Here is an 11,068-nt window from a genome sequence, read left to right as displayed (position 1 = left end):
GCAGGAATTAACTGTTTTCTGCTGCGTCAGAGAGCCCCAGGGGCTGTGTCTGGGCATGATCCCTTCTCCAGAACCAGTGAGTTTTGGGGCAGAAGGGTATGGAGTAATCCCTTACCGGAATCATCTTGAGATTTTTGTCCAGGAGGGAGAGCAGCTTCATGAGGGGACTTCTGGCGTGCTTGGCTGTCACTACTGGAGCCAGGGCAAAAAACATTTTGACTTTCTGAGCCAGTTCGGGCATGGATGAAAACGCAATAAAGGCTGAGAAAACAGAAAAACAACCTCAGGCTTGCTCCATCTTTCCTCAGGTGCTTAATCTGAGGGTTCCCTTGGCCCCAGGTCTGTTTAATTAATTATCTCCACTTGGGAATCTGAGATCTCTTGCCACCTTCCTGCTAAATGTTGGTGCAAGAGATGCCCGAAGGGAGGCAACACCTTTATTCCCTTGGCTGAGCAGGCACTTCAGTGGTTGTTGAGCCCACACGGAGGGGACCCCTCCGCTTTCTGCTGACCAAGCCAATGAGGCTTTTCAAGCCAAGGCGGCGGCAGCCCCTCGGAACGCACCGATCGTGCAGCCCTGGGAGTAGCCAACGTAGTGGAGCTGCTTCTGCCCCGTTTTCTGCAGCACAAAGTCGATGGCGGCCGGCAGGTCGTACATCGCCATCTCATGGAAGCTGCAACACACCAGGGGGACATTGGTTATGAGGCAGCAATCGGTGGGAAAACTCACCTGTGAGATTTGGCTGCCTTGCATTGCCCAGCTTAACACCCGGGGCTGGTTTTCCGGGAGGAAATTCCTGGCATGGATCCTTCCTGCCGTGGCATCATCCTGCCCTGAAAGGGCTTAGTCCTCCCACGGCCGTGGTGAGCAGTAAATAGGCTGTGCAGAGCCTGGCCAGCGTGCCAGTGCCATACCCAGCCTCTCTGCAGACCCGGAGCCGGCTCCTACCAGGATTACAGCACCAGCTCTGCTCCTGGGGATGCTCCTTCCCAGAGGGGAATGGAGCACCAGGTCCTGCCCGTGTGCCTGTTGGTGGGATGTGGCGAAGGGCAGACCTGCTCTGTGAGGTTTTTCTAAAAGCCTGTTTAGGAGCTTGGGCAATCTGCTCTGAAGATCAGCTCTGGAGAGGCGGTAGCAGCTTAAAAAGCCGTTCTCGGGGACGAGGGGCAACAAGGTCGAGAAGCAGGGAGGTGGCAGTGACACTTGTGGACATCTCAGCGGTGTCCCTGCGGATGCCCCCGAGGCAGGGCCGGTGTCTCTGCGTGTCCCCGTGCAGGCAGCGCTGCCCCGTGCTCTCGGCGGCTGCAGGGAGGTGCTGGCACCGTGTCAGCAGGCAGGTCTGCTCCGGCCCCTGCATCCTCCCCGGGACAGGCCGTGCCAGGATTAGGTGCTCTGACTTGCCTGCTCGGAGGCACCCACCTCTGCCTAGAGCTTGGTGGCAGGCAGAGAACACTGCCAGACTTTTGTAACGCGCTCCAGCCCACCTGAAATCCCAGAATTCCACCTGGTCAGCTGAAAGGTGCTGGTGTCTGCGGGACCAGCTCGTGCCCCGGCTGTTTCCCAGCCACACATCATAGCCAGAGTCTGCTAGTATGAAGCCAAGGCTGTTGTTAGCCAGATTTTCCACCCAGTGGCTGCCTTCTCCAAATATCCCGTGCTGGAGAAACACGACTGGCTTGGCCCCTGGGTGCAAAAGAAACAGCACATTCCATTGAACCAGGTTCCCTCTATTCACTCACCCCAAATTAAGGCCAGCAAAGCCTCTTCCTTGCACTGCCAGAGGACATACAAAACGGGCATTTTGATGACGTGTCCTGGCACTACAGCTTTGACCGAAAATTGGAGAAACGCCACGGATTCAGTGGTTTTGCTTTAACAATGACTATTCCCCCTGCCTGGCCAGGTTCATCCATTCACCTGCTTACATTCAGGGCTTTTTGTGCTGGCTCTGAGCGAAATAGAGCCCTACCTCTGCTGTTAGGCTTTTCTCTTCCGTGAGGAATTCTGTTCAGGCGGATGTAGTAGCCATCACGAGTCAGAACTTCATACTCCTCGCTGGGGTACCCTCTGTGGCAGACGATTTGGCTCTGGAGGGAAGAAAAACCCATGTGGAAAACTTCCCATAGCCGAGGTGCTTGTCTGACTCGAAGAGCACATCCCTCGGTAAAAGCGGAGTTCGGGAGCGTGGCTTTGCCCAGGGTGTCTCTGGACCAGCTGAGGACTTTTTGTGACAGAGGATGCTCTGTCCAAATCCCGCCCCGGTGATCTGCCCAAGGGAAGAGGAGACGCTCAGCCGCGGGCGCCTCCAGGGCTTGGAATGGTTCCAACCACGACGATTGAAACCGAAAGGATTTACTGACGCCTGACCCCGCTCTCCTGACGCCTGGCACCGACAGAGCACATGGCACATCAGGCTCCCAGCCGATGCGCCGGGCAGATAAGGCGGTGCGGTACATGGAACCTGCCGAGCTGGGCTGACTGGAAGGGCAGTGGGATAAACCCCACAGGACTCACTGCAAGGCTCCTGAGGCTCTGCCTGAGCTTTATTTATGCTGAAAGCTCCACAGATTGGGAAGTTTCCGCCTGGTGAAACCCAGCTGTGGTCCTGCTCACACGTGGCTGTGTGCTCCCTTTGTCACGAGGCTGGCAGGAAAGATGAACTGCAGCAAATTTATTGCCCATGTCCCGGGTCCAGCTAAACCCAGCTTCAGAGTCTCCCAGGGCTCACCTGGACATGGCCCTGAGCGATTTGCTGCAGCTGAAGGAGAGGAGCCACGCACAAATTTCTACCCTCTGGGGAGATATCTGATCAAATTCAGTCTGGGATTATCCCCATCTCTTAACTGCCCTGCTGATAATTGCGCTTAATTCTGCTGGGAGGAGGAGGAACTTGTTAATGATGGTGTGGAGGCAGCGTCGTATGGCAGCAGCTCAACAACACCAGCCCTCTCCATGTGCCCTCCAACCCTCTCTCCTCCAGTTGAACATGCCCAGACTTTCAGACTGGAAATTCAGAGTTCTCCTGACTTACAACGTTCATGAGAGTCTCGGGGTTTAGAGCCTTTTTCTGCTCGGCGGCACTTTCGGAGCTCGTGGGTGCTTGTACGAAAAGCAGGATTGCAATGAACAGCCACATCTTGTGCCTGTGTAAATAATAATAACAATAACAATGACATCAAAAATAACGATAATGATAGTAATAATAGGAATAGGAACAACAACAAGAACAACAACAACAAAACCAGCAATGCCAATGCTGTTGTTGTTATTGTTGTTGATTATTATCATCAGATTTGATATGAATGTTTGGTCCCACTAGCTTATGAAGAGTTAAGTTCCTCACATATCTGAAGATCACACATCGTCTTCTGGGCGGGAGGCGGCGTCGTATGGCAGCAGCTCAACAACACCAGCCCTCTCCATGTGCCCTCCAACCCTCTCTCCTCCAGTTGAACATGCCCAGACTTTCAGACTGGAAATTCAGAGTTCTCCTGACTTACAACGTTCATGAGAGTCTCGGGGTTTAGAGCCTTTTTCTGCTCGGCGGCACTTTCGGAGCTCGTGGGTGCTTGTACGAAAAGCAGGATTGCAATGAACAGCCACATCTTGTGCCTGTGTAAATAATAATAACAATAACAATGACATCAAAAATAACGATAATGATAGTAATAATAGGAATAGGAACAACAACAAGAACAACAACAACAAAACCAGCAACGCCAATGCTGTTGTTGTTATTGTTGTTGATTATTATTATTATCATCAGATTTGATATGAATGTTTGGTCCCACTAGCTTATGAAGAGTTAAGTTCCTCACATATCTGAAGATCACACATCGTCTTCTGGGCTGGGACAGTGGAGGGAATTCCCAGTTTCAGTTTACTTTACGGTCCACATGAGAATTGTTGTACCCCTCTGTAACAGACAGGGTCTGGTAGCAGGCAGGACCCTTTTTTTGCATTTTTAATGGCAAGAAGAGGAGAACCAGCTGTGCAATACGAGAACTAAACCATTGAACCAGCTGTCTTAGGGAGGAAATGAATCTTAAGGGCGACTTCATGCTATGGAAGGAACATGTTTAGGGTCGCTGGGCTATGACAGTGTCTATACTTTTCCTGTTTCTCTATTGCTTAGCTTTTGTACCCAAAACTCACTGTAAACAGAAGGATCCTATGAACTGAAACTGGTAGAGCCTCATAGGAGGGCTATTTGTTAAATAAGCATAGCCTGAAAAAAGCAGAAACCTTTTTGATTACCTTAGAGACTCCTGAGCTGAGCAGAGGTCTATTTTTAATGCACACAGTTAATATTATATATGATTTCTAATGTTTTGCCAGCCTCTCAAAAGTTAGAGCTCAACTTCAGCCCGGCAGCATGAACTGTGAATTGCTCTCTGCCTCCCTCCTTCTCCTCCCAGTGGATCTCCCACGCCATGAGACTTCCCTGCCCCCTGAAACATTCCCAGCAAACCTCCCCGTGGTATCACCAAGATGCGAGTTAAGACCAAAAGTAACAAAGAGCAACCGAGGCTTTTCCCCCCTCGGGACAGCTCCGAAAGGACACAGATCCGAGCGACACGGAGGAAAATACGTTACCAGGCAGAGCCCACTGGTGCGTCTGAGCGGGCTGGTGGTGGCAGTGCTGGTGCCTCTGTCATCACCGCCACAGTTAAAGGACCACGTTGTGTCAGAGCCCAGCCACGCTGGCACCCTGCCGTGCCTCGTCACGTGCCCTCCAATTAGCAGATGAGTGCTGATCACTCCCGTGGTCCCTCCCTCCGTGTGGCCGTGACTTCCACGCTTGCAGAGGATTGCGTTTCCAGACGCAGCCGGACTGGCGTGCGGAGGAATTCCAGATATGGAGTTGCACCTTAAGCTCATGATAGCCACAGTAAAAAAAAAATAATGCCAACAGCTTTTCTTTGTAAAGGGCCATTTCCTAACTCCCAGGGTCATTTCCTAACTCTCAGGGTCATTTAGAAGAGTTCCTGGTGTGACAGAAAAGCCTGGGCTCTACCATCTTTACAAAGCCTCAGCAGCATGCTGAGCTCTCCAAGGACAGGTCAGGCCTTACTGCCTGCCTGGATGGGAGACAGTTGGTCATTCCAGCCCCCGTGAAAAGTGACAGTGGCCCAGGCAGCCTCCTCACGGCCCTGAGGTCCTAAAGGTGTCGTGGTAGCAAGGGGCAAGTCGCAAAAGCTCTGCAGGGCTTTCTGGAACAGCAGCAGGCTGAACGTCCCTTCTGGAAAAGCACCAAGCTGAAGGTCTCAGCAGCAGCCAGCGGTGTGGGGAGAGCTGGTGCAACACCTGTGCTTGGCCAAAGCCACAGGTATTGCACAGAGCAGAGGTGCTTGCTCTCCACCTGCAGCCCGTGACCACCCAGCCCACGCCTTTCCCTGCCTTGGTAGCCGCCTGAAAGCCCGAGCCTGTGGCTGGCTCTGCTGGCATGTGCCCTCCCTGGCCACAGGCTGCCTTCCAGTGCTGCTGCTGCCGTACACGAGCGGCATGTGAGTTGTGAAAGGCAGCCCTGCGTTGCTCCATCCCCACGCTGGGATGTTCTGTCGGTGCCACGGCCGCTGACGCTGAGTGTGGGCGTGTTCCTCCCCGCCTCAGGTGTGGCCAGGGCTCCACGCCTTCATTGCCTTGGTTCTGCACCTGTGCCTGCTCTGGGCTTTTGGAAATGTCTTCCCTCACCTGTGAGCACAAAAATCCCTCTACACAGAGTCAGAGAATCGTGGAATGGAACCCATCTGGGTTGGAAGGACCTCAAAGCCCATCCAGTGCCACCCCTGCCCCAGGCAGGGACACCTTGCTCCAAGCCCCAATGTCCAGCCTGGCCTTGGGCACTGCCAGGGATCCAGGGGCAGCCCCAGCTGCTCTGGGCACCCTGTGCCAGGGCCTGCCCACCCTCCCAGGGAACAATTCCTTCATAACACCCAATCTAATCCTGCCCCCTCTGGCACTGGGAACCCATTCCCTGTGTCCTGTCCCTCCAGTTCCTGCTGCAGGGTCCCTCTCCAGTTTCCCTGTATCCCTTCAGACCCTGGAAGGAGCTGTGAGCTCTCCACACAACCTTCTCCTCTCCCGGCTGAGCAGCCCCAGCTCTCCCAGCATGGCTCCAGAGGGGAGGTGCTCCAGTCCCCTCAGCAACTCAGTGGCCTCCTCTGGACCTGCTCCAACAGTTCCATGTCCTTCTTGTGTTGGAGGCACCAGAACTGTGCACAGAATTCCAGATGGGGTCTCACCTGAGCACAGGGGCAGAATCCCCCCCACCCACTGCCCACACTTCTGCCTTCTAACCCCTCATTATCTAGGGGTGGTACTAAGTAGCAGTAATAGCAGTAATAAAATAATAGTAACAGAGGTTGGAAAGGCAGCAGAGACTTCTCTGGCATCCTCAGGCTGTGGAATGAGGCCATTGGAGCAGTGTGTCAGTGCTGAGGGGTGTGATTCAGCACCTGGAGTTATTCTACCTGTAATGGAGGGAGAGAAGGTGCCAAAAGAAGCAGCTGGATTTTTACTGAGGAACTCTTGTGTAGCTTGGTCAAAGGGAGGCATGAAGACCTTTGAGGACTTGAAGGAGGTTAGGTTTAGATGGGAGATTGGGAAGGAATTGTTGGCTGTGAGGGTGGGCAGGCCCTGGCACAGGGTGCCCAGAGCAGCTGGGGCTGCCCCTGGATCCCTGGCAGTGCCCAAGGCCAGGCTGGACATTGGGGCTTGGAGCAGCCTGGGACAGTGGGAGGTGTCCCTGCCCATGGCAGGGATGGAATGAGGTGGTCTCTAAGGTTCCATTCCAACCCAAACCACTCCAGGATTCCACGATTCTCAGAGGGGTGTGTGTCCAGGTGGGCTGGTCAAGGTGTGACATGGAAGGCAAGGGTTTCCAGCTAACGAGTCATCCATGTGCTTCCTGGGCTCGGCCTGAGGCTCAAAGCCTGTATTTTTCTTGGCCTCTCAGGCCCTTTAAGAATCAAAAGTTACATCCTCTGGTGTCATGTGTTGCTTCTGCATCTCCTCAGCTTCACAGGTATTAGGCAGCATTGCTGCAGGATGCCTTTCATTTCCTTATTTGGGGCATCACAGGACTGCAACCCCACCTGCTGCTGGCACAACAGGAAGAGAAGCAGCCCATGGAATCAGCTGTGTCCCCCCTGCTGTCCCCCAGGGGCAGGTCTGCTGCTGCTGAGTCACCTCCTCTGAGGCACATCGGGGTGCAAGCGGCACTTGCATTGGGGTTAATCATGTCCTGGGCTACCCGTGCTCACCTCTCCTCCAGCTCCTGCCCTGCTGTTCCTCCTGCTGCTCTCCCACGTGTGCCAGCCACCAGACTGTGCCCAGGATGCTGGCTGGTGCCTCTTGCCAAGCACAGGGGTGAACCAGTCACAAGTCACCTGGTCCTGGCATCCTGAGCTGGGAGAGGGAGCATCATCCTGACTTAAGCCCTGAGAGAATGGCAGCTCTTGTGCAATCCCTGCCAGACAAGCACAGCTCCCTTGCAGCAACCTCGGAGAACATGGCTCAAGTTAAACCTGGTGGGGGAAGCAGTCCTTATCTGCTTGTACCTCTCCTAGTGTAAAGTCCCTTCAGCTAGGCTGGATATCTCTGGTTTACACATTTAGTAAGGGTTTTGCTGACACTAGAGTTGCACAGTGGAGCTTGAGGAAGCAGCTGGTCTTTTCACAACACCTCATTAGAGTTGTTCGTGCAATCATTTCATTCACTGTAATGAAACTGAATAAACAACAGCATAAACCTTCCTGAATGTGGATTGGGAAATAATGGAGATGTGATCACTGGTTGTTTTTCTCTGGTAATTCCTCCCCTGTTCCTGTGTTCAGAAGAGCCCAGAACAACCCTTAACTTCTTGTGCTTCTTCCCTGATCTCTCTTTGTTGTACAATTTAAAGTGTAATTTTACACTTTAAAGTGTGTTTTAAAGTTTGGTTTGTGGGTGAACAGACCTGGGACAATTTGGGCAAAATTTCTCAATGAAGAAATACTTACAGTTTTCAAACTTGGTGTCGTAGTGCTGTTGAGATTATTTTCCAGCATATTGGAGAAAAGCTGATCTGGCTCAGCTTTGCCAAAGCCCTGCTCAGGGCTATCAGAGACCTTTAGGGAGCAGGAACACCTCCCACAGACATAGTCCAGGGTCAGGGATGATCACAGAACCACAGAACGAGCCACACTGGAAAAGACCTTTGAGATCCTCAAGTCCAACCTGTGAGCTTACAGCTCCTCATCAACTGAACCTGGCACCGAGTGCCAAGTCCAGGCCTTGCTAAACACCTCCAGGGACGCTGACTCCACCACCTCCCCGGGCAGATGATTCCAGTGCCCAGCCACTCTTCCAGTGAAGAATTTTCTCCTGATGTCCAACCTAAACTTCCCCTGGCACAGCTGGAGGCTGTGTCCTCTCGTTCTGTCAGTGGTTGCCTGGGAGAAGAGCCATGAAGATCAACATTGTGAAGTTGTGGAGATGATTACATCTGATCTTGATTTCAGCGAACTGTGACTTTCCATGGCCTTATCCCATTCCCACCTGCTTGAAGTCCTAGCATATGAAAATGCAAGTCTCAAAGATCAGGGTGTCTCTCTCAGAGATTCATCTACCAAACCCAAAAGAAAATTTGAAAATTACAGGGGAAATGACACAGAAATTGCTGTGGGTTCCTGAAATAAGAAAGCAAAGTGTTTTCGGCCAAGTAAGAGTCAGATAAAAATCTACCCAGCAATGGCTGTGGGAATTGTTGCCAGGCCATTAAGGATCAAAAAGATGTGAAAAGGCAGCATACCATCTGTCATAACTCGATGAAACCTTGTCCCAGATTAACCCTGGGACAAATCAGTTTCTAAACAACCCCACAGGCCAGCATGTTGCTTAAAGCAGGCACCAGAGCAATCTCTGGATTACTTGCAAAAGCGCCACTTCCCTTCAAGCCTGTGCCTGGGGGAAGGAGGCTGTGGGAGGGGTGCTCAGCACCCCTCTGGCCTGGGCACAGCCTGGGGCAGGCCCTGTGCTCCACTCCACAGCTGCTGTGTGGCTGCTGCTCTTCTCACTGACTGTGTGATGGAGGGAAAGGGTCAGCCAGCACGGTGGCACCGCCGTGCCCTGAGCGGGACGTGACACAGCCTTAAGCCCTCATGGCCTCATGTGACACGCTCTGCATGAGCACATCTGGAAGAAAATTAAACAGGAGGCTGAGTGATCAACACCCTCCCCGCTGGAGGTGTGTGACTGAGGCAGGTTTGCCCACACAGGGAGGATGAAAAGGGTGGTGAAAGCTTTGTGCTGTGCTGGGAGGTCTGAGGGTGAGAGGTTGAACTGATCACCATGGACTGAGATATGTAGGACATTGGTCTGCTGGAGCCACTCCAGAGAAGGCCACCAAATTGATCAGAGGGATGGAGCAGCTCTGCTGGGAGGAAAGGCTGGGAGAGCTGGGATTGTCCAGCCTGGAGAGGAGAAGCTTTGGGGTGACCCCACTGGGGCCTCGCAGGACCTGAAGGAGCTACAGAAGACATGGAGAGAGACTCTTTACAAGGGCTGGAGGGCCAGGACACAGGGAATGGCTCCAGAGAAGGCCACCAAATTGATCAGAGGGATGGAGCAGCTCTGCTGGGAGGAAAGGCTGGGAGAGCTGGGATTGTCCAGCCTGGAGAGGAGAAGCTTTGGGGTGACCCCACTGGGGCCTCGCAGGACCTGAAGGAGCTACAGAAGACATGGAGAGAGACTCTTTACAAGGGCTGGAGGGCCAGGACACAGGGAATGGGTTCACAGTGCCAGAGAGCAGGGATGGATGGGAGATTGGGAAGGAATTGTTCCCTGGCAGGGTGGGCAGGCCCTGGCACAGGGTGCCCAGAGCAGCTGGGGCTGCCCCCTGGCAGTGCCCAAGGCCAGGTTGGACATTGGGGCTTGGAGCAGCCTGGGACAGTGGGAGGTGTCCCTGCCCATGGCAGGGGTGGCACTGGATGGCCTTTGAGGTTCCTTCCCACCCACAGCATCTGTGATTCCATGATTCTGTGATACCCTGTGCAATCAGCACAGACCTGTCTGTCAAAAGTTAAAAGTTGGTGCTTTTAAAGTAAACTTAAAACAAATGGCAGGTGGGAACGTGGTGTAGTGGTGAGCACAGCTGGGTTTGATGACCTTAGGAGCCTCTTATGGATTCTAGGACTCTAATTTCCTGCCAGCTTTTCAGAAGTCTGCTGGGGAAACATCTTGCTGGCATCCTTGGGTGTTTATTTGCCAAGGTGGAAAAGTCATCCTGCATTTGCACTGCTGTCCGTGGCACGAGCACAGTGCAGTCCTGTAAGATGCTGCTCCAGGGCACAGCCCCGCTGTGAGCAGCTGATCACACAGAAGATGTCGTTACAAATATCCCAAGTGAGGCAGCTAATCGCTGGCAATCCAGGTAGATCCTATCTAACCTACAGCCTCATTCCTGCGCCCCGGGATCACCCCACCCGATCCTGTTTCCTTCTGTGGTCACTTCCAGATGTAAGGTAGAAAGTGAAACACTTCACAGATGGTAACTCAAGCAGAGCCCGCTGCAGCTGTCCCACAAGGCAGCACCAGCCCTGTGCCACCATCTCCAGACACCTGGATGGAACTCTGCTGCTAAAACCCCACAGTTTGGCTCTGGAGAGCAGCTGAGCTGGGCTCAATACCCTCCTCACCACCCATGTTTTCCCTGCAGGGCACAGGGTGGGAGGTGCTGGTGGCACCGTGGGCGTCTGCCAGCATGAGCAGCCACTGGAAATTATCCCTGAGCAGGAGGAGCATTGGGCAAGCAGCTCTCCCTCACCTGCATGTGGTAAGAGTGTGCTGAAAACCCCCACACCCACAGAGCCCTGGAATGGTTTGGGTTGGAAGGGACCCCAAAGCCTGTCTTATTCCACCCTTTCCACTGTCCCAGGCTGCTCCAAGCCCCAATGTCCAGCCTGGCCTTGGGCACTGCCAGGGATCCAGGGGCAGCCCCAGCTGCTCTGGGCACCCTGTGCCAGGGCCTGCTCACCCTCCCAGGGGAAGTTTTAACCTCTAGTTAACAGTACAACCACACAGAGC

The 11,068-nt window shown here is 53.4% G+C and overlaps 1 protein-coding gene across 1 annotated transcript in view; it reads right to left on the bottom strand.

The window, feature by feature from the left end:
- LOC103615279 (lysosomal acid lipase/cholesteryl ester hydrolase-like) overlaps positions 1-5,381 on the bottom strand; it is an 8,559-nt gene extending 3,178 nt beyond the window's left edge. The window contains exons 1-6 of the mRNA XM_017733789.1: positions 4,598-5,381; positions 3,502-3,613; positions 1,971-2,088; positions 1,486-1,684; positions 565-674; positions 26-261 (exon numbers count right to left, since the gene is read on the bottom strand). Of these exons, the coding sequence (XP_017589278.1) occupies positions 26-261; positions 565-674; positions 1,486-1,684; positions 1,971-2,088; positions 3,502-3,613; positions 4,598-4,659 (837 nt within the window). The 5' untranslated portion in view covers positions 4,660-5,381. The remainder of the gene's footprint in view (positions 1-25; positions 262-564; positions 675-1,485; positions 1,685-1,970; positions 2,089-3,501; positions 3,614-4,597) is intronic.
- Positions 5,382-11,068: the final 5,687 nt, after the last annotated feature.

The sequence above is a fragment of the Corvus brachyrhynchos genome, unplaced genomic scaffold (assembly GCF_000691975.1).
Source record: "Corvus brachyrhynchos isolate BGI_N302 unplaced genomic scaffold, ASM69197v1 scaffold334, whole genome shotgun sequence".
Lineage (NCBI taxonomy): Eukaryota > Metazoa > Chordata > Aves > Passeriformes > Corvidae > Corvus > Corvus brachyrhynchos.
This window is presented reverse-complemented; position numbering and strand designations above follow the sequence as displayed.